Here is a 24,865-nt window from a genome sequence, read left to right as displayed (position 1 = left end):
ATCTGAGTTCAGGTTACTGGTTGTGGTAGATCTTGAGGCATTTATAATACATAAAATTGCTCCTCCGAAGTACCTCTTCAACAGGAATTGGAAACTGTCAGGCAAACAGCTCTAAGTTATTACAATCCGAGGATTATACATAAAATCAGTGAGTTTCTTTCAACATCCTCTAAGGAAAGAAATCTACAGAACTCTTATGCCTCATATAATAGGTATTCTGAACATGTAGCCTAAATTTTTAAGATATTCCAACTCACCATTTCCTTCAAATATGTTAACCAAATCCTCAGTCTGTTACCTTCTCCAAAAGACAAATTACTGCTATCTAGTGTTTACCAAGTTCTGTTGTCCTACAACTTGTCTTATTCAACATGGAACTGACTGTGAAATTCACTTGGATAGTATACAACTCCTGCAGGGCTGTAATTATACATTTGGACATTTATTTATTTGTAGTTTTAAGTTAAGCTACATTGGCATAACTTAAATTGTAATGAAAAGTTTGGGAATAATTGTTATCCTGTTACATTAAGTAAATGTTTAACACTCGCACACGCGCACACACACACACAAATCTAATAGTGTTTTCTCCAAGCTACTATGGATGTCTAAAAGGTGTTACACATTTCACTGTTCTTTTGCAAATTTCTCTTATTGTTCTTCAGTCTACATTGATGATGTTTTACAAGAGATAAAATGAAATATTTTAATGTGATTAATAAATTATTATTCTATTCTGACATGTGTAAACATGGAAACCTCACAGGGTGACTTTATACAAAAAGTAGATGCATGCTTATAACTTTTCTTGGGAAATGGAAGCTGAGTAATAATAATTTTCTTTACAGTTCCAGTAAAGGAGAAAAAACTATGTACATTTCATTTGAATATGGAAGACTTGGTTAAACTAAAAGATGCTATAGAAGACTTATACTATTTTGAATTTGTACTTGGTAAGTTGCTTATTTTTGAAATAGTTGAATGAATAGAATGATATATTGGCATCTTACATCAGTAATGATTTTTTTTACTCAAATAATTTCTGATTTTTTTATTAGGTATTGTTTCTAGGAAAATTTCCATGCTACTCCTCTTAAACACTATTATTATTATTACGGCTATTATAGCCTGTTTTTGTTTAGGAGTGTCCCTTATTTTAAATAAATTGGCTATTTTTACTCAAAAAAATGTATATATATATTTTAGGGTATTATGGGTGAGTATTGAAGACAATTATAGCAGAATAAAAGAGGAGGAAAAATTTAAAAAAAAAAGTGATTTTTTTATTATTGACATATACAATCTTGTTGATATCAACTATTTCCTTGTTCTTAACACAAATATTTGAACTCTTCCTTATAATTCATTTTCTTTAATGCATTCAAAGGTGTTTTATTTTATTAGAATATACAATATGGCTGCTTTCTGATCATATTATATATAACTTTAATTTTTTAATATGCATATGGCATACTTTTAGATAGAGATGGTAAAATTTTTGAAGTTGAAATTCTTCAATTAGGTATGACAAGATTAAATTAGTACCAAATATTCCCTACGGACTACTACTCTTCAGCTATCAAAAAAGAATATCAACATATTCCTGCACAACCATTTCTGTAGATTTTGTAATTACTTCTGTATGGGATTGATTGGGGGGTGGGGATTTAAAAAAACACTCTCATCTTAATCCATCATGGATATAATGAATACATTGAAATGAAACTTTATGATATGCTGTTTTGCATTGCTGACCTCCAGAGAAGACTTTATTCTTGTCAACTACAAAGAAGTGACAGATAATGCTGTTTAATATTGTTCTATGGAAAGAAAAAGAATGTAGAGAGGAGAAAATACTTGGCCTCATATTGCGAAATCAGTACAAAATAAATTTGAAGATTGTTGCATTTGACCCATAATCTTAACACCAACAAAAAAAATCAATTAACTAGAATTAAAAACAAAAACAAAAAAAAAAAAAAAAAAAACAGTGAACATTCCGAAATATTTTTCAGATGAATTGTTGATAAAAAGGAACAATAAAATTATGCTTTCAGACCTATGTTTCATTTATTATCACAGAGATTGCAGCAAATACAATAAATATATTAACTCTTTGTTTCATTTCTGTAACTTGAGAAAAGTTTAAAGAGTTTTTTCTGAAACTGAAGACCAGCTTGTAGTTTCAAAAAATCTAAGTAAAGACCAGCTTTTAGCTCATCAGCATCATCAAATTTCTGCCATGTACCCTTGGGTGGGTGGGGGGGGGATGTACAGGATCATATAGTATTACATGAAAAGTTGCCTCATTACCAACATCCTATCAATTTTTCTCCAAATTAGCTTGTTATCTATCAATACTCCTATATTATCAGATCTGATATCTCTGTCTTCTAAAGCATTTTTATTGTATCATTCGACCTATATCTTGGTCTTCCTCTGGATCTTTTTCTTGCCATCCTGGCAAAGAATACTTGCTTTGCTAATCTTTCTTCTCCCATTCTGTTTAAGTGGCCATACCACCCTAGATTAGCATGGCTAACACATTCCTGAATGCTGACACTGTCAAATTCTTTCTTAATATCTTCAATTTTTAGTATGATACTGCCATTGATGCCATCTGTTTGGTCCCCCTAATCTTTCTCAGGACTCATGTTGTGGCAATCTGTTCCAATCACGCACCACCCTCTGAGAGAAAAATCTAGCCCTCACACCCTTCTTGACAGCATTCATTCCAAGGATACCCTCTCATCCTTTCCCAACCTCCATAAATTGAAAAATTCCAAAATTCCATCATTTGAAATCCTGTATGACCCTTTCAGAAGTTTGAAAGTCTCAATCATATCACCTCTCTTTCTCCTGTTTTCCAGTGTATGCAGTCTACAAATTCTCAGTCTGTCTTCATAATCAGTATTCCACAATCCTGATATCATTTTAACACTCTCCTTTGTACTCATCTCTCCAATATATCAGAATCACAACGGAAACCAGACCTGCGCACAATAGTCCAAGTGAGATCTTATCAAGGCCTTGTAAAGAGTCAAAATAACATCCTTATCTTTACATGAACGTTCGTTTCAGCATTGCAATTATCTTTTGAGTTGTATTTGCAATCTTTGCTACATGGCCCTTAAACTTTCAACTTCCTATTTATTAACACTCCAAGATTCCTAGCCTCATCAGTTTCTTCTAGCCTAATCCCACCAATATAATATGACATTGGATATCTAATCATGCCAGTTCACTTTACAATAATAAGTGTAAAGTGAATGACTTTACATTTACTGATATTGAACTGACATCCATTTTCCCATGCCCACAATTCCAGCCTATTCAAATCTTTCTGCAAAGACTGCATATCAGCAGCATTCCTGATTACCCTACCTATCTTTGCATCATCAGCAAATAACTGTATGTCACTTCCCAATATTATCATTAATGTACAGATTGAATAACAGTAGACCAAGCACTGATCCTTGTGGTACACCACTTGTTACCTTAAACCTTGCAGACTCAGATCCCCCGTATACCACTTTTTGATATCTGTCAGTCAGCCATCCTCTTATCCATGCTAATATTGTATAACCCAAACTCATTTTCTCCAATTTATGCAGCAGTCTGCCATGCTGTATTCTGTCAAAAGCCTTAGCAAAATCCAAAAGTATCATAGTGTATCCATTCCCCTTGTCTAGTTCAGTGGTAACATTGTTATAGAATGTGAGCAAGTTGCTAAAACATGACCTTCCCTTAGTAAACCTATATTGTTCATTGCAAAGTAGATATTCACTGTCAACCCATTTCTGAATGCGGACCCTAACCAACTTTTCCAAAATCTTCACCACCACTCCTGAGATACTCATTGGTCGATAGTTGGATACATCGGTCTTTGCACCATCCTTATGCAATGGAATTACCATACATTCCCTCCATTCCTGCAGAATCTTCCCTGTTCTGAGACTCATATTAAAAATCCTTGTCAAAGGAATGGCCAGTTCACCTGAACACTCTTTTAGCACACATGCTGATATTCCATCAGTCCCTATTGATGAATTCTTATTCAGTTTGTGCAAGAGCTCTAATATCTCGTTTCTTCATCTAGTGAAGAGGTAACAGTGAGCTCAATGTTGCGTTCACCAGGTTGATAGCTTTTAACGAAATGGGCACTCATTAACTGAACAACCTCTTCTGCATCTGTAACCCTCATGCCATCTGGATTTAGAAGAGTTATTCTTTCATGTTCATTCTTTCTTTTACTTGCAGCATATTGATAGAATTCTTGTGGGTTGTCTTTAGCACGCAGAGCCAGTTTCTTTTCATAATCAGACTTTGCTTTCCTTACAACAGTTGTGACTATTCTAGCCTGCTGCTTATAACGGACGTCATCCTTATGCAAACGGTATTCCTTCCACTCGTCCTTTTCTTACGAATCTCTTGCTTAATAAGATTATGCATCCGTTTAACTATTTAACTCCTATTCTATTTATTCTTTGAATTTTTTATTACTTTATTTATTTTTTTATTTTTTATTACTGATTTTTATTTTTTTATTGCTGATTTTCATACGAAATTTATTACAGCAGTTATTCAGTTTGGTCAGGGAATCCTGCATACTTGTCATGGATTTATACGAGGTGTAGCTATTAAATAACGAGACTGGTTGCAAAAATGTAGTTTATTATTACAATTGTACAACTTAATTGTTATCCCCTTCAACATACTCCTTTCCTCTATCTATCACCATCACATACAAATTTTCCATTGTTGGAAGCAGTGCTGCAAGTCATCAGGTATTATCTGCTTCAGTAGTGCTGTCGTTTTCTCCTTTAGCTCATCCACTGACTGAAAATGGGTGCCCTTCAGTGCAAATTTCAACTTTGGAAAAAAGGTAAAAGTCGCATGGAGCTAAGTTCGGTGAGTGAGGCGGATGGTCCAACACTAGGATCTTATCAGCCAGATACTGCTTTACAGACAGTGCACTTTGTGCTGGAACGTTGTATTGATGGAGGATCCAAACGTTGTTCTTCCACATATTGGGTCTCTTCTTCCTCACTCGTTCTCTCAGCTTGGCTAATACCTTAAGGTAATAATGTTGGTTAACTGTCTGACCCTCTGATACCCAGTCAACTATTACTACGCCATTGATATCCAAAAAAACTATCAGCATTGCCTTCAGTTTTGATTTGCTCATTCTTGCTTTTTTCATTCTTGGTGATGTGGGAGTTTTCAGTGCATTGATTGTCTCTTTGTTTCTGGATTGTGTTGGAAAATCCACATCTCATCATATGTGATGATCTTCTCCTGCAAGTCTGGCTCTTCTGTCAGCCGTTCCACGATGTCAGTGCAAATTTGTTTCCTGACGTCTTTCTGCTCCTGACACAAGTTTTTGGGAACCATTTTGGCGCAAACTTTGTTCATATTCAATTGCTCATGCAAAATTTGTCGTAGAGTCTCCTTATCAATGTGCACCATGTCTGCTATCATCCGAATACTTAACTGGCGATCGTTGCATACAATTTCATTAATTTTTGCAACATTTTGTTTGGGGACCTGGTCATTCATCATCTTCAACATTTTCTAGATCTTCAGCAAAGAGTTTATTGAAACAGTTTCAAACACTCGGTCAGCGATTTCTTTAATTTCACAAGGAATTTAAGATTAATGTGCTGCTCGAGTTTAATGTTAGACATTATTCCAGCAAAGCGACTTCACACGTGTTTCTTTTATAACTGTCTGCAGACTAACTCACAACAGCGAACAATGCGTATCTCAACTGCTTCTAGAATCTTCAAAGTCATTCACAGCGCAAGCACATCCCACTGCTACTAGTACACGATTCACAGTGCACCTCGTCTTGTTATTTAATAGCCACTCCTCATATAGGAGTATAACATCATCTGCATAAAGTAAAGAGCTGAGATTAATATCTCCAATTTTGATATCAAATTTAATACTGTTTTGTCTATGTAATGTGATCAGTATAGATGATGAATAACAGTGGAGATAATGTACACCCTTGTCTCATACCTGACTTAAAATCAAACCATCTTCTATACCTTCTTCAATTCTAACTGCTGATTTACAACTTCAATACAGACTATGTATTGCTTGATATAATGTACCATTTACACCATATAACTGGAGTGTTTTGAACATCTTTCCTCTTGGCATCTTGTCATATGTCTTTTTCCAGATCAACTTAAATACAGGTTCGTGTTATATTCCCATGATTTCTCAGCTGTTTGTGTGAAAATCTGATCCTGACAACGTCTGTTTGGCATGAACCCAGCGTGTTCTTCTTTAAGCTTCTGCTCCACAATTTTTCTTATCCATTTCTCAAGAATACTTGCATCAATCTTACCGGGAACACTTAGTAGAAATTCCTCTGTAATTCTCTACATTCAGCTTTATTCCCTTTTTTAAAAAAGATGAGTACTATGAGCCCTCTATTGCAATTACCGTATTTTCCGGTGTATAAGATGCTCCTATGTATAAGACGCACCTAAGAAATTTAATACAATTTTCTGGAAAAAACCTTCTAATCATTGTAATCATTTTTTCTGTAGGCAGCGGTCCAAAATGTCTTTCAGCTTCCCTATTCCCATGTTCTTCCACATATTTTACAACCTGCAATTTGTAACTTGAAGAATATGAATGTCGCCTGTTTTTTTTTTCCATCACTAAAATCTACGGGGAAATATCAAACTGAACACAAAATATCTCAACATGTCAACTCAATACTGATAAACATCGGTAACTGATTACTCGGATAAGATATTATGAAACTTGAATAGGGACTCCCCGTTCTTAGCCAATGACGCGCTAGAAGTCATATGAAGGTCATGCATCAATTTGATTGCACCATTAACCGCCTACAAAGATCTTGGAACATAAAAGGGAGTGTGTATGACTTTGAAAAGAGGAAATAATCTTTACCTCCATTATATAAGACGCACCCCATTTTTAAGATGAATTTTTAAGGTAAAAAAGTGCGTCTTATACACTGGAAAATACGGTAAATTAAATTTGATCCTCTGACAGCACCTTCTGAATTATGCAGTGTAGCCACTGTAAAACCTTTATACCTCCATATTTTAGCATTTCTAGTTGAATATCATCTTCACCAGTTGCCTTTCCTCATTTCAAGTTTGTGATAGCTTTTTCTACTTCAAGTACATATATTCGAGATGGCATTCCTGTTGAGTATTTTCCAGCATCATGATGCTACTGATTGTTTCATTTAGCAATCTTTCAAAGTATTTATTCCATACTTCAAGAATATTTTTAACTTCAGTTTTCACGTCCCCTTTATCATCTCTGAACGTACTCTTTCATTTATTTCTGAGCTTTTTCCGCTCAGAAATAAATTAGCCTTCGGAATATTTTACCATCTTCCTGATATTTATTTTCTATGTTCTTATCAAAGTATTCCCATGACTTGTTTAGCTAATTTTACTGTGTAAAATTAGCTAATTTTACACAGCTTGCTTACATTTTTCTCTCTATTCCCTAAGAGCACAAGCTGACTTACTTGCCAGGAACTTTCGATATACTTTCTTCTTTTCTTGACTGCCTCTTTAACTTTCTGAGTCTACTATGCAGATTACTTCATCACATGGCTCTATGGCAGGCAGCGTTTAGCTTCGGTTTGTTTATCAGTGTTCCCATTATTAGGTCTGTAAGAACAAATTGTAAAAAAACCAAAAAAAAAAAAACAACTCTTCTAGAGTTATTTCTTAAAACTGTTTGTCTTAAATGTGTTACTTAGAGCATTCTTAAAAATGCTCTAAGTAACACATGCATTCACATTTATATGTGCTTATTTTATTTTATTTTGTTTTAATATGAACAGAATGTATGAGAGGTCACATAACCACTAACACTATAGTAACATGCATGGGCAAATGGTTAGGAACAAAGAAGGAATCTTGTATTGTGTTTCTTTTTTCTGTATATTGTGGGAAAAATGGCATAGGGAAGGCTTTTTCAAAGAACAGAGGTAGGTCAAATGAAAAGGAAGGATGTAAAGTTGATTCAGTAAGTTTGAAGTGAACCATTTATGGATATTGAACAATGACCTCTTGTGTTTTTATGTAGTCTTGCCATAAATATTACATCTTCTGCACACCCTAGCGGTGCCTACAGAATTGCGCAAGCCTGCTTCCATTAGTGGCACTGGCACAACTAACATATGGGTATTTATCAGTAGAGAGAGAAGTCCAGCTGTTTGGGTTAATATGCAGTGGAGAGATTATGAGAATTGTGGAGCTGTGATAGCACTTCACAAGGCTGGAATGCAGCACCACCTGTTATTTTCAACATGCTAAAAACACTCGGGATCAGTAGGATGTTTGTGTATTGGACTGTAAACTGTCTGAATCCGTTGGACTTCAAATTGTGGTTGGAGCTTGAGAGCGTAGCCTGCAAGAAATGACACTTCGGCATCACCAGCCTGAAGGTGATTCAGTGATACAGAAGACATATCTGACTTTCAAAGAACAGGTTGACCATTCTGTGTCAGGATGCAACAGCTTCTGAGGGCTGTGAAGGCATGCCTCTGCCATTATCCTGTGAGAACTCAGAAAATGATGTCAGAATAGATGATGTTTTGCAGTGAATTATATCATGTGTACTAATCAGTTAGTACACGTGACATCATTCCCTGCAAAACATTCATCTATTCTGACATCACTTTTTTCATGACCTGTGGGTGAGAGCATAACATTGTTCTACTGAACACTTCCTAACATGACAACTTATGCAGCAGAGAGTGATAAAATCCAAGGCACTTCTCCGGCAGTACGCAAACAACAGACACAGAGATATTCTGTTCACAGATGAGATTTTCATCATTGAAGAGTTATCGAATGCCGTAATAATCATATATGCTCTGGATCACATAGCACCCAGGATTTATAGAGGTCATCACCCCGTGTTAGTGATAGTTTGGTGGGGGTGACACTGTAAAATTTGATGCATTTAATTATTTTGGATTAAATCCTGTCAACTGCACTATTTGTATTACTTGTCACCTCGTCTGCGAACATTTTTCAAAAGATTAAGATCCAAAATCTGTAATTGTGTAACTATATTAAAGAGGCCCGTCAGATTGTCTGGAATTTCAAATCCCACAGTCTATGCTCAGAGAAAGGTGACAGTCAACATGAAGTTGCCTGATTTTGGTCTGAGTGTCTCACAAGAGTTATTAATTCTCCCAGAGACTTCTTGCCCGAACTCTCAAGTGATCTTTGGTACTAACTTCCTAGAGAAATATAGCTTCTCTTGTGATTTTGGCACCAAGGAGGTTACTTTAAGGGGAAAAACACCATTGAGTAGAGAGCGAGAGGATTCAGATATCCAAAACTAAAAATGGAAAGGTTCAAGAGAATAATATAAAGATGAAGGAAATAATCAAAGTGTGGATTTTGGGGATGTGTGTCGCAAAGACAACTCTGCCCCTTTGCAGGATTCCTCAGTAGAAGAAAATTATCATCAGGAAACTCAGAATGAAGCCTACATCATCACGAGTGTTAAAGTGGCAGATAGTAAGAAGGAAAAGAAGGAACCTGTAGAAGAAAACAGTAGTTGCACAATCAAGGTGCACATTATTGAAATGGATGAAAGGAGCAGAAACAGATATCCTCATCATTGAGATTGCAAAAGATTTCATACTCCAACCATGCACAGGAGAAATTGCGTGCTCAGAAAATACGACTCAAACAATGTCAAGACTAAGAGACCCAATATTATCCCAGGAGGGAGAAACAGTAAATTCGAGAATACCGAAAGAAGAGAGTTCTTTCTGGCGAGATATTTTCTGAGGTCAAGGAAAACAAACAAAACTGGTTGATGTCCCATCCAGAGAACGAGTGCCAGTTAAACAAAAGAAAAAAAAAACTCTTCTGCATTTGTGTCATATTTTTTTTGTGAAGGGGTAGGCCTTTGTAAAATTCGATGTAATAGAAGTTCTTGATTTTCAGGCATTGACTTTTACAGAGGTCGTAAATTGTGTAAATATGATAAAACTACACATTGCCATACTTATTGTAAACCCATAAGGGTATCTGGCACAAAGAGTAACACAGAATTGTTCGTAAAAATATTAAATAGTATAAATATTCAAATTGTGCACTTTATGTATGTTTATCAAAATGATATTGTAAAAATAGCCTAGTATTGAAATAGTTTCCTTAAGTAAAATGGATTAAAGAGGATTATGTCCGGGACTTGAAAACGAACAATAGCGCTGAAGGTCATTCGAGCAAGAAAGTTTCCTGCCTTCAGTGAAAGTCAAGACCGCTGACGTCAGGATATTCGAGGGTCTCCGAACCTAATCACGGAACTCCCAAAAACCATATATAGGAGACTTTTAGGACAAGATCTCTCACTCTCTCATTGTCATCTAACTGCAGTCCGACTTGTCGGTACACAACCCGTGGAGAAACGGGAAGCACCAGAGAAGAAGTGAAAGTTTCTGCGATGTATAGCAAGTAAGGGAACTTGCCTCGTGCACCGAACGCAGGATGCCTTGAGTCGACTTAATCCCTTCGGCAAAAGATGTACCTCTTCTCCCGTGAATTATGGAAGGATGCCTACTGAGCACCGTATGTGGAATTCCAGTATGCAGAACGGATTGGAGGAATTGGCAGAAACAGCTAAGGATCTCATGTGATAATAGGACTATATGTGTTACTAAGGACCTGTAGAAATCTTTCTATTAATAGTTAAGTGCGGAAGGAAGATTGTGAGTCCACTGGACATAATGTTACTAGGCTAATGAGATTGTCGTGGATAGCAAACTTTGAAATTGTAAAGTTAGCATAGCATAAGTTAGAGATAGTGACTGACAGAATTGTAGAATATGATAATCTCCTCTCACTGTAAATGGGAAGTTTAATATTGTTAGATAGAAATTGAAATTCATATAGAATTTAAGTTACAATAAATGTGTTTTGTTTGCTTAATAAAGACTATTGCCTGATCTTTGTACAATGCACTACCTTGCAAAAACTTAACCTGTTTGTTAAGAATTTGGGGAATTGCTACGACTATTAATTAAGCTCACAATTAAATTTAGCTATATCTTACAGGTGCTATAACATATCTCCGATGCTTTAAGTGAAGAACTCAGGTGGTGCAGTCATTAATCAAATAAATGTAACTGATTTCTTTTAGCATAGGAGATAGTTTTCTGTACTCGTGAATTGGCCTAGTTCACAGGTTTATTCACCAGGAGTGTCATCGTTCGTAGAAATCTTAAAGTTAAGTGGTAGGAAACAGAGGGGAAAAAATTTTAAGAAATTAAAACCGACACACACGAAATAAGACAGAAATAAGAAAACACAATAAGGCAGTAAATTATTACAATTAGCAAGCGACAAATATTTAAATGTATCAGAGGGTATCCAAGTTGCATTTCTCCAAGAAAGAGGTCAAAACCTTTCTCTAAGTGTATCAAGGAACCATACCACAGGTTCCAGACACCGTGCTGGAACCTGTGGTATGGCTCCCTGAATAGCACCATGTTTTACAGTAGGCAGTGGACCTTCCAGCAGGACTCAGCCCTGGCACACAAGGCAAGGACCACACAACAGTGGTTTGAGGTGAAAGTGCCTGAACACATATCACAATCTGATTGGCCATCTGGAAGTCCCCAGCTGAATCCATTAGACTTGAAATTGTGGTTGGAGCTTGAGAGGATAGCCCACAAGAAATGATACCCCAGCATTGCTTGCCAGTCTGAAGGTGGATTTGGAGTAAGTAATGGCAGCATTTCTTTGTTGCATGTGTCACCATTAATATGTGGCCTCACAGACTTCTGGCCTGCATGAAAGAAGAAGGGGGGACTTTTCGAACATTGAGTGCTGCTATATGCATGTTATACATGTGGTTTCTATGTGCTGAAAGCTATAAATGATTTACTGATAGATTAATGGTTTATGTGCTGTTCAAGTTATAACAGTATTTATGGCTAGACTGTGTCCATACTGAAATAAATGTGTTAGAATAATAGTGGCCAATTTGTTTGATCAGAGCTCATGAATACACTGAAGGAAAAGTTTAACAGAGAAACAGAACGTTTTGAGAGAGAGAGCGAGATTAGTCATTTCTTCTATAAGCACTTGTTGTAATACTTTTCCTGTGTTTTCTCTTTATTTATTCTAATTTATCTTACTTAATCTTTCTCTATAATTTCTTTGTTTTAACTTTCTCTATTCATTATTTAACCTTGTTAATCTTTACTTTTAGTATATCTTTCCTATACCCAGAGAACTCTAGAAATTTATTTTTTGATTAATTGACTGCACCACTAGTGCTCTCCTTGTGGTATAAGATATATTAATACTTCCAGTAGAGTTCTCTTTCTATCCCAAAGCCCTTCTCAACAATAAACAGTTGTGGCTATCGTTAAACTCCCTCCCACTCACAGGATCGTGTTTATTTCAAAACAGTGCCTTGCTTAAAAGACCAGGCGGCACACTTTGTAAACAAGACAGACATATTTATTTATACTAATGTAACTATACAAATCACACAATAGTGAAATATTCTTTCTTACTTCACTTTAAGCTTAAAACATTAGAGTTAATTAACCTTTAGAAAATTCATGGAGTCATGCAACATATTACAAATTGATCAACATTTAAAAAAAAACACTATCAGCCCATTTACATTTTAAGGAATATCATGCTCTGTCACTGGTAACTAGAAATTCCAACTATCACTTTATACAAACTATTCTTTGACTAGTTATAACAACTCAAAAAAAAAAACAAACAAAAAACTATCAGCCCTTCTTAGACAGTTTCACGTTTCATAAGCAAAATTGCAATGAAATCAACTCACATATCTTCTTTATCTTTATTGTGCATTCGTTCTTAGTTCCTTCTCAAGTTCCTTGGCTTCTTTTACATTTCAGGTTTTGGGCTTTCACTCAGAGATTCCGTTGGCACTGTCATCTCATCTGGAATGACTTGCATTGCCTGGAGCACGATTTCCCGGTGTTTAAGATTCTGGCAAAGGGTCCAACGATCGAAGCCTACGCAGATTGTCTTAATGGCAATGCATACTGGTCTTGCTCCGCTTCTCCCTCGGTAGTTTTTTGCCTCCAGTGGCTGTCCTTCGCAACTTCATTCAAACTGACGAATATGGTGGATCGAATCCTACTGACATTCTCTCCTCTTTTTCTCCTTTTCTTTTCCTGGTGTTGATGTCTTTCTTCATTCTTTGATGACTTATATACAAATTTCTCGGGGCTCTGGACGAAGGGTTGAGATCCCCGAACATTCCCGCGCTGACTTTTAGTTCTCACCGAAAGTGTACATTTAATCCCATTTACAAAACGGATATATACCACCCTTTTACCACTGACCTTGAAGGTGGTATCATGCTGACTTTGAATGCAATAAATTTCACTTACACTTTATACAAAATACCAACATCAATGCATTGCCGATTTCTAAGGCATTGCCCTTGAACCTTACATTTTTAGAGATTTTCTGTTTAGTACAATCTAGTATGCTAATTCCGTGGGGTTAATACATGGGCTTTTAAGATTATTTACAACGTTAAACACAAAGTTATTTTGGTGTGTTTTCGAGATGTGACCTCTGTAAAAGTCGATGCAAGAAAAGGAAAATTTATACTGCATCTAATTTTACACTTGTTTCCATCCTATTGGATAGATGACAGGTTGGATAAATTATAGGATGGGATGGGATATTATCCTTTCTTTTAGTGTTACATGGTGATCAGCATTCATTTTAGAAATTATGGACTTTACAACAGTGTTATAAATAACTATTTTAATTTCCTGACATTTCGACCTTCATATTAAGATCATCATCTGGAGTATACACAATTATACAAGGACAAGCTGAGTTACATTTCACACAGTAAGCTAAAGAAACAATGATTTGATCACCAGTTATTCTACTGGCATGACCTCTACTAGTGAAAATATAATAAAATATAGCTTTGATGTAGTTTCTAATTAATATTTTAATTTTATTTGTATTTTTTGTATTTTTTATTTATTTAATATATATATATATATATATTAAATAAATAAAAAATACAAATAAAATTAAAAAATTAATTAAAGATAATACAGACTCTTAAATCTAATATAACAATTGTCATGTTAAATTAGGACATCATTGTTTACTGTAAGAAAACTATCTATATGAAAGAATGTTTCTCTGATGTTATCTTAAATAGAATATAGCTTTGATGTCGTTCCTAATTAATTTTTTAATTTTATTTGTATTTTTTATTTATTTATTTTATTTATTTATTTCCCGGGGCAGAGCTGACCACTACCGGGTGCATCCCCAGGTGGCGGATCGGGGAACAGCCTTCAGATATGGAGGTTAGCTGCGATATAAGCAGAGCAATCTGGGAATAAGCAGCCGTGGACCAACAGCGACTGAGCTATCAGGGCGTGGGGAAGCAGAAGTGGTAACTCTGTCTCACTTAAAACCTCACAAAGCCCAATGACAACTCGGTGACATGGCGAGTAGTGCCGCCATTAAATAAGTACCTACTGGGGTCACCGCCCCTGACATTGGGAAGCAGCATTGTCAGTACTGACACAAGGTTGAAGCCAAATGATGACGGAAAAGCTTGTGATCAGAGATTTGCAGATGGCAATATGATTATATTGTGTACGTCTGTAATACTGCAGAGCAGAAAGCAAATGGAGAAACTACTGCTCTACCTTATCTCCAGAACAACCACCATGGCAAGCAAACCCTTACAATTGGCCCCAAGTTCCCGGCGTCCCTTAAATGGGACAGGGGTGCGAAGAATCTCCGGGCTCAAAATGGTGTCCACTTTTAAAATTGCAACTTGGAATGTCAGAACTCTGTATGAAGCTGGCAAATTAAGAAATGCCACAAGAGAAATGAAGAGGCTGGGAATCCGGATTTTGGGAATTTGCCAGACAAGATGGCCAGGATCTGGAAAGTGTCAACAAGATAATATGACAATGTATTACTCTGGGAATGATGAGAACAAACATTGACATGGTGTAGCTGTAATAGTAGATGAAGAAATCAATAAATCAGTAATAAATTGGATTCCATTTTCTGAAAGGATAATGCTGTTACAACTTAAGGGAAACCCAGTTAACATAAATATCATCCAAGCTTATGCACCCACAGCTGACAAAAGTGAAGAAGATGTTGAAGAGTTTTATGAACACCTAAAAGAGATTAAAAACCTAACAAAGAAACATGATATAAACATAGTGATGGGTGACTTCAATGCAAAAGTGGGAAGAGGGGGTGATGGAGAAATTGTTGGCGAACATGGCTTAGGCACCAGAAATGACAGAGGAGATCGCCTAGTCCAATTCTGTCAGGAAGAAGATCTAACAATAGCAAATACCTGGTTTAAACTTCCACCCAGAAGACTGTACACTTGGAAATCGCCTCAAGATAACCAACATAATATTGTCAGAAATCAAATTGATTATATACTGATAAATAAAAGATTCCACAGTAGTATAAAGAGTGCAAAGACTTATCCTGGAGCAGATATCTCATCAGACCACAATCCCATAGTTGCAGAAATATGTCTTAGATTAAAATCAGCTAAAAAATCACAAAAGAAGAAAAAGAAAATTGATGTAGAAAAACTGAAAGACCCGAACATAAATAAAAGTGACAAGACACAGCTTAACCTGCGATTACAACAGATTAACATAGAAGAAAATAAAATTGTGGAATCTCTTTGGAATAGCTTAAAGAATGCCATCGTAACAACAAGTATTGAAGAAGTAGGTTATGTGAATAATATAAAACAACAGGAATGGATGACAGATGAGATTCTTTCTCTTATTGATACAAGAAGAATGTATAAAAACAAAGACCTAGCCAGGTATACAGAAACACATAACATCATCAAGAAAAAAATAAAAGAAGCCAAGGAAAATTGGATGAAAAATTTATGTACTGAAATTGAACTGCTTCAGAAACAACATGATAATTTCAATCTGTATAAGAAAATCAACGAAATTTCCGGAAAACTGAGGAAAAAGCAAATAGTGTCTCTAAGAGACGAAAATGGAAAAATAGTTCTAGAAGAAGAGAATAAAGCACAGATTTGGATAAAATATGTAACAGAACTTTTCAATGATACTAGACAGAAGCCTATAAATATAAAAGATAACATTCAAGGACCAGCAATCATGAAATGCGAAATAGAGAATGCTATACAAACAAGTAAAACAGGAAAAGCCAGTGGACCAGATGGTGTGCAAACAGAATTTTTAAAATTAATCGAACCAGATAACATCAAACTTCTTGAAAAACTATTTAATAAAATATATGAAAGTGATGAATTTCCATCAGATTGGCTCAAATCTACATTTATCACTATCCCAAAGAAACCCAAAGCGAATTCCTGTTGTGACTTCAGACTTATTAGTCTAATGAGCCAAACATTAAAAATATTTTTGAAAGTAATTCAGAATCGCATTTATAGAAAAAGTGAAGAAACTCTAAGTGAAACACAATTTGGCTTTCGGAATGGTTTTGGTACTAGAGAGGCCCTTTTCTGTACCCAAATATTGATACAAAAATGCATAGAAAAACAGAAATCTGTCTTTATGTGTTTCATAGATTTTGAAAAAGCATTCGACAAAGTCAGACACACCAACTTAATAGAAATCCTTCAACAAATAAGGCTAGACGAACAAGACATAAGACTAATAACAAATCTGTATTGGAATCAGTCAGCTACCGTTCAATTAGACAACATTACCACCAGTGATATTAACATCAAAAGAGGAGTGAGACAAGGATGTGTGCTCTCACCACTCCTGTTCAACATATATGCAGAGGTAATCTTTAAAAAAGCATTGGAAGAATGTCCAGAGGGAATCACAATAAATGGAAAGATTGTTAACAACCTACGATATGCAGATGACACCGTGCTAATTGCAGATAACATTATGGATCTCCAAAAACTCGTTGACAGAGTATACATAGAAAGCCAAAGAATGGGAATAAATGTAAACATCAACAAGACAAAATACATGATCATCAGCAAACATCCAGCCTCATCAATGAAACTGACACTCAATGGGAAAAATATTGATCAAGTGTCAAGATATAAATATCTTGGCTGCTGGCTTAATGAACGGTGGGATCCAGAAATAGATATAAAGACAAGGATTGAAGTTGCACGGCAGTCCTTCATGAAAATGAGAACACTATTCTGCAATAAAGACCTAAACATGGAAGTCAGATGCCGAATGCTGAAATGCTACGTGTGGTCTATTCTGCTCTATGGAGTTGAAACATGGACATTGAAGGCGACAACCATCAAGAAAATCGAAGCCTTTGAGATGTGGCTATACAGAAGAATGCTAAAGATATCATGGACAGAAAAAATTACCAATGAAGATGTCTTAAAATCCATTGGCAAAGCTAAACATCTTGTACAAATAATCAAGAAACGAAAAACATCATATCTTGGACACATCATGAGAAACAGCAAATACCAACTTCTACAAACTATTTTGGTAGGAAGAATTGATGGCAAAGGAACTAGAGGAAGAAAAAGAATATCATGGTTTGACAACATCAAGACGTGGACAGGAAAGAGCAGTGCACAACTGCTCAGATTAACACAAGAGCACAGTTTGTTCGCCAAGATGGTCGCTGACCTTCAATAGAAGATAGCACAATAAGAAGAATTTATTTATTTAATATACAGTAAGCCCTTGCCAAGCAAGGCTTTGTGGAATGTGATTTTGCACATATTTATCTTAATTGTTTCCATTTAATTTGTCCAATGCTAGAATTTCATTCATATGCGGTACGTTGCAGAGCGTTGGCCGGCAACCCTGCTTGGTGCTGCCCACTAGCTGAGTGACCCAGGCCGAGTTGCGATCATTTCACTCACATTAGCAGGGCTGTAATCACGTATTTAACAGTGTTTATTCTCTTCTCCTTTTGCATTTGTATTTCTTTTAATTTCAAAAATTCAATATGACATCTAAGAGGAAGAATGAAGATGATAAAGCAGCAAAAAGACGCAAAGTTTTGACATTATCTCAGAAAATTGAAATTTTAGATAAGTTGAAAAATGGTACACGTGTTTCATTGCTTGCAAGAGAACTAGCTATAAACGAATCAAACATAAGAACAATACGGGAGAATGAAGAAAAGATTCGGTCTAGTGTCAAAGCTTCAGGCGATACTTCGGCAAAGGTTGCTCAAGTTTCAAGAAGAATTCCGCAATTGGAAAAGATGGAAAAAATATTTGTACTTGGATTGTACAAATTGCAAAAGCAATTGGCGGTGAAGGATTTTCAGATATGAAAGAAGGAGAAGTCAAAGAATTAATCGAGAATGACGAATGAAGAATTGAATGATCTTGTAACACCAGCCGACAGTGAAAGCAGCGATAGTAAAGAAGAAGAAGATAAAGCGCCTTTAACTTACAAGAAGTTAAACAAATTGTTAAAAAAGGCACAAGAACTGTCTGATTTTGCAATGGAGATTGACCCAAATGAAGAAAGAAGAGGACACTTTATGAAAGGCATTGAAAAACTCTGCGCTCCTTACTGCGAAACTTTTAAATAGTTGCGTCAGTCATTGTCCCAAGCAAAAATCACTAGCGTTTTAAAAAAATAATTGTATCGTACCTACTTATTAAGCAGTTATAAAAATCCTTTCAATTAACATTTGTTTCATTTTTCCCTTTTAATTACAATTAGGTTATTTAGGTTATATTTAGGTTAGTTTAAATACATACATACATACATACTTTCTTAATTTGAAGAAATATCTATACCTAACACATTTTTTTCCATAGAAATTTAACTTTGCGGAACGTGATTTTGCCGTGTGCACAGTGTATTAATGACATAACCCCCGTGTTCAGCAAGGGTCTATTGTGTGTGTGTGTGTGTGTGTGTGTGTGTGTGTGTGTGTGTGTGTGTGTGTGTGTGTGTGTGTGTGTGTGTCAAAGCTTTGATATATAGCTTTTGATATATATCAAATTTTTGATATATATATATATATATATATATATATAAACTACATCAAAGCTATATTCTATTTAAGATAACATCAGAGAAACATTCTTTCATATAGATAGTTTTCTTACAGTAAACAATGATGTCCTAATTTAACATGACAATTGTTTTATTAGATTTAAGAGTCTGGATTATCTACATTCTGTTTATAGTTAACTCTTAGGGAGAAAGGTTCCTTGGGTAGAATATGTGCCTTCCATATGCTTGGGATTTTTAGACCATCATTATTGTTAAGATTAGGGTGATTGATAAGAATCTCACAGACTTCCTTAAATTTGTGTTTATACCATGTTTTGGTATGATGTAAACAATTGGTTCTTTTACAGTCAATTCTATGTAAAGTGTTCAGGGATTGATCAGAAAGACCAGCTTCACCACAGTTATTATATTTAATGTGTCATTTATGTTCCTTTTGTCTGATAGGAATTTTGCATTCTGTTTCCCTTATATGTGGTAGATTACAGGTGCAATACTCCAGGGTGGGCCAACAGAGGGAGTGAGTCTTTGGATGAGTTGAGCAAGCTTTTTAATTTTGCAGGAAGTTTAAAGGTGACTTTAAGGTTGTATTTCTGTAGTATTCTATTTATGTTATCTGATGTCCCTTTGATGTATGGAATGGTTATAGTTTTATTGTAGTCTAGTTTATCTTTGTTTTTTAGTGGGGTCTTGTAGAAAATTTTGTTGGTAGTGTTTTGACTGTAACCATTTTTTAGAAAAGTATTACTGATAACTTTAAATTTGTCTTTAAGTGCTTGTTCATTGGAGCTGATCTTCAAAGCCCTGTTTTTTTAGACTATTAATGACACCTAGTTTTGTGTTGGGTGGTGGTAGGAGCTTATGTGTATATATTGGCCAGTATGTGTCGGTTTCCAGTAAACAGTGAAGGAAAGATTGCCAGAAGGAAGACGTGTGACAAATTTATCTAGAAATAGAAGTGAGTTCTGTTTTTCAATCTCAATTGTGAACTGTATGCATTTGTGTCGTTTGTTTAGGTGGCTGAGGAAAGTGTCTAATGTCTGTCGGCCATGGAACCAGATAGCAAAAACATCGTCAACTTATCTAAGCCAGACTGGGTTTTAAAGGAGAGGAATCTAGAGCACACATTGCTCAAAATATTCCATATAGAAGTTAGCAATGAACGGTGGGAGGGGGGGGATAATGGCGAGCCCATGGCTGTGCCTTCTTTTTGTAAGTAGAAAGCATTTTGCCACACAAAATAACTAGAACGTAATATATACGCAAAGAGTGCCGTGATATCTGGAGGGAATTTGTCTTGTAAAAGAAGGATTGTGTCATTGATTGAGACATTCGTAAAGAGGGCAGAGACGTCAAAACTGACTAATAAATATCATCTTTTTCTAATTTAATGTCTTTGATTATGTTTATAAAGTGTTGTGTGTTTCTGATATAGGAGGGGGAATGACATACCAACTCCTTGAGTGTTGATGCCAATTTCTTGGCTAGGTGATAATTCAGGCTGTCTGTACCTTCGATTATCAGCCAGCGTGGTGTGTTTTGTTTATGTATCTTTGGTAGACCGTAAATTCTTGAAGAACAAGCGTAGTGCAGAAGTAATTTTTTGACTGTATCTTTGGGTATGTAGTAATAACTGATTTAAGTAGCTTTTCTGTTTTCTATTTTATTCTATTGGTTGGATCGTAGTTAACAAGTTGATATGTACTGTTGTCCAAGACTAGCAGATTCGTTTTCGTTTTTTCTAAATATGTGTATCTGCAGTGAACGTTAACAACCAACCAGAAGCAAGAAACAACAGGAGCCACCAGTTGCCTTCAGGTAACAATAACATAGTCAACATATCCAACCACCTTAAACAAAGATGAACTCTCGCTACTCAGCAAAGGTTTAAACTTTTCTGTAGCACCCAGATTGATTAACAAACTGGATTTTATTTATATAATATTGAAAGAGGCTTAAGATTCATCCTAACTACCATAGCAGATAAAATGTGTCTAGAAACTGCCAACATTTTAAATGTAAATTATCAGTTTTAATCTTAAAGAATTTACTTTTGGATTCATTGAGAGATACTTGTATCCATCTGTCTGCTAGTATTTGATTAAGTAGGTTGACTAGTTTTGGTGATGGGATAGTTTCGAAGAATTTTCGAAGAGTTTTCGAAGACACTGTACCATAGAGAGCAGAGAGGTTCATGAATACCGCTATTGTTTTCAAATTGTTTTTTGTTTTTCAAAGCTGTTCTCTATGAAGGTTGTCAAGACCAGTACTTGATCACAACAACTTCTGTCAGATTTGAAGTCAGCCTGTTCCTGAGGAGTTCTGTTATCCATATTTGGAGAAATTCTGTTGTATATTATTCTTCCCAGAAGTTTCAGGCAGATGCTTAGCAAGGTGATAGTAGTTGAAAGCAATTTCAGGTTTTAAGATGTCAGTGATTTTTCAGGTCTTTGTCAGGTTTTAAGATGGCAATAATTTTAGATCTTTTAAAAATTGATGGAAGCATGCCAAAGTCCTGGATATTATTATACATAGCAGTAAGCCATTTAATAGTTTTTGGACCACAGTTCTTAATGAATTCAGGTAGATGTTATCGAGTCCAGCTGCCTTCCCAGTCCTCAATGAGGTAACTACCTGGGTAAATCCCTAGAAAGTGAATGCCTGAAATAGTGATAATAGTGGGAGAGCTGTTTTAAGATATTTTAGTTTTTGTTTCACCTCTCTCTCTCATAGCTACTTTATCTTGAGGATATTTAGTCATTGAAACTATATGCTTTGCATTGTATTTTGGATCTATGGTGAGCAGTTTACTAGAAGTCCTTGTATTAGGATGAAGCTTCCTAATCATGGACCAAGCTTTTTGGCTGGAATGAGTAAAATTAAAATTGTTCAGAATTCATACTTCAGAATTGTTCATAACTTCCATAATTGAAGTAACCCATTATTATAACCCACCTGTTGCTCACCAGTCTCATCTGTCTGAAGATTTCAGAATCTTCTCCCTCTACATTTTCAGGCCCGTAGCAACATTGCACTAAATATCTGAAATTTGCTAATCTCTAGTTCCCACTAAATGGCCTCAAAGTCACTATCGCGATTGCTTTCTACAGTTCCACTCTTTGAGAAGACATAACTGTTCTGAAATCATCAGTAATCCCTTGCCTTCTCTTTTCTCTCTTTTTGAAAAATGCTCTAGCCATCACATTCCTGTAAGCACATCATCCTTTATTAACCATGTCTCACTGACATGATTTTATGCACTGAGTAATTGTATCAAAGTCACAAATTCTGCACTCTTATTTCTAATACTCCTTGCATTGGTGTATAAGCACAGTTGCTTTCCCCTAGTTCCCCTTTCCTTCCTACTATTCCTTATCCCATCATTCCAGTAATTTGATTGATCCCACTGAGGCCATCCATGCATCCCTATTCTTATCTTCCTTTGTCCCTTATTTCACAATTTGGTATCTTACACTCACAGTCCTACTATCTAGTTTCTGTTTCCTTGACTGACTACATGCTCATCAACACTCTATCCAGCTTCTCACTTCTGCTCTCACTCAAATGCAAGCCATCTGTAGCAAACAACTCTCTCCTTCCTTCAATTTATCCCAACACATCAACAGACTCAAGTTCTCATTGCTTTTCTCTTCAGCTCTCTGCTATCATACCTGGGTAATACTCAATCCTACCACTCACACTCGTTTGCTTCACTGTGTCTAGCAACACCCTCAAATTGTATGCTACTTTATTCATACTTCCTCACAAGTCATTTGTACCAACTAGCACAATCAACTCCTCTGCATTTCCTCTCTGCTCCACATTTCAATCACTCAGTCTCAGTCACTCTTCCTATTGTTGCTCCCATAGGCATGCTTTTTTGATACCTGCTCCATTTTCACACCTTTCACTATAGAATCCCCATAGAGCACTACACTACTTTCCACTGTTCTACTGCAATCATTCATCTCTGACTCATCTGCTACTTTTTTTTTTTTTGTACACCTCCAACTACCAATCTCCTCTCTAATTTTCCTATCTCAGTATACGCTTGCCTTAATTCATTCCTCAACCTTACTAATTATTTTCTAATATCCTCACTTGTGTTCATATCTTTCATGCTATCATCTTTACCATTCCTCATTCAGTTTTTTTTTCTACCATTTCTCATTCAATTTTTTTTCTACCATTCTACCACCTTATGCATCTTTCTCTGTCTTACTACACCCTTCCATGCCATTTACCACATTCACTACTCCCGGTTTTTGCTACATTCATGTTGCTTTCATCATTCTTACTACCATTGATTGTTTTGTTCAGCAGATTGCTCGTTCACTTTTTCAAAACTTTCATACTACTCATTCGCTGCTCTTTTAGAGTATCTCGCTTTGCTATCAGACGAGCACTCATTCTTCTTGTTGCATTCTTGCTACTGTCACCTTCAGTTACTGATATGTTTCTGCCCACAAGTCTGCATTCATATTGCACTTTGCACACATTGCTCCTTCAGTCTGCCTTAAAAATTCATAATTTTTTGACATAATACAGTAACTTCATGTTTCATGAAACAACTAAAATCAAATTTTAACACTTGTAAAGATAAAGCCACCACCATCTTTCTTTTGCTGGCTACTATACTCTGCTCTAAATTTTATGATTTTATAAACAAACTCAAACAGACAGGCCCAAACATTAAGCACACGACTTCTACTGCAACTTTTATACATAAACACATAGTTATCCACAATTAATTAGTCAAAAACTTATCTAAACTGGGAGTCTTCTATTCATAAACAATCCCCTCAAAGCTGTGTGTGTGCACGTGCTCGCTTTGAGTTCAAAGAAATTTGCTAAAATTATTATCACTCTGAGCATATCTGCTGTGAACGATTTCATGTGATACTTTAAATCTTGGACATTCACAAACACAGAGCAGTGATTGTATTTTTCAGACTTCCACATTGGCATAGAGAGAAGTGGCATCAAAAGAAAGTAAAATGTTGTTTGAAAGCAAATCAGTATTATGTATTGCCGGCCTGGTTGGCCGAGTGGATTGCATATCAGCTCTCCAGCCAAAAGGCTGCAGGTTTGAATCCCGCTGTGGGCATGAATGTTTGTGATTGTCTGTGGAAATACCAGCGGTGGTCGACAGTAGATGCTGTTGGTGCAGTTGCAGTCAGTTGGTGATTGAATGGTGGAGACGGAGTTGTAGAGTAGGTGTTCTCCCTCGATGAGTCCCTGGAATCCCTGGAGGTGTCAAATAACAATAATATGTATACACAGGTGTTATGTATTAAGTAGTGGAGATAATTAGTCATTTAGTATTTTATATGACTGGGACTTCTGACCTAATGTCCAATCCTCACTTTCTTGAGGTGTGCCCCATTAGTAGGTATCCACTCAGTACTGAACGAACAAGGATGGACTGGCAATTTGAGACTTAGCTGACTAAATTATACTCTCTATTGGCTTAAACCAAAAATAATACGATTGTGTAACATGATGAGATTTCATGCCAACTGGTGCTTTTTCCCCTGTTTAAACAAGGATGGCACTGTTTTTGTCTGGGAACCAGAGTGAACAGACTCAAGCTCAGCATCTAGAAGAAGAACAAATGCAACGTCAAAAGAGCTGAACATAGCAACCATCAATATAAGAATCATTAATGGAATGGAAATTGAGCTTGCAGAAGAACTGGAAAAGTACCACGTGGTCATAATTCACATCACTGAATAAAGAGGACAGAAGAGGTGAAATCTTACTAAATAATAAGTATAGGATTTTATATTTGATCAAGCAATAATGATCAAGGAAAGGAAGGAAAGCAATAGCATTCAACAC

General features: G+C 35.9%; 1 protein-coding gene across 1 annotated transcript in view; it reads left to right on the top strand.

Moving 5' to 3' along the window:
* The window catches only part of LOC150107054 (transmembrane 9 superfamily member 1-like), a 372,331-nt gene that overhangs the window by 113,478 nt on the left and 233,988 nt on the right, over positions 1–24,865 (top strand). The window contains exon 4 of the mRNA XM_090392919.1: positions 849–953. Coding sequence (XP_090249045.1) covers positions 849–953 — 105 coding nt within the window. The remainder of the gene's footprint in view (positions 1–848; positions 954–24,865) is intronic.

Source organism: Typopeltis vanoorti, chromosome 5 (assembly GCF_054136105.1).
Source record: "Typopeltis vanoorti isolate ZY-2024b chromosome 5, IOZ_Tvanoo_1.0, whole genome shotgun sequence".
In the NCBI taxonomy this organism is placed as follows: Eukaryota; Metazoa; Arthropoda; class Arachnida; order Uropygi; family Thelyphonidae; genus Typopeltis; species Typopeltis vanoorti.
Note: the sequence above shows the minus strand (reverse complement) of the source record. Positions and strands in the feature narration are given on the sequence as shown.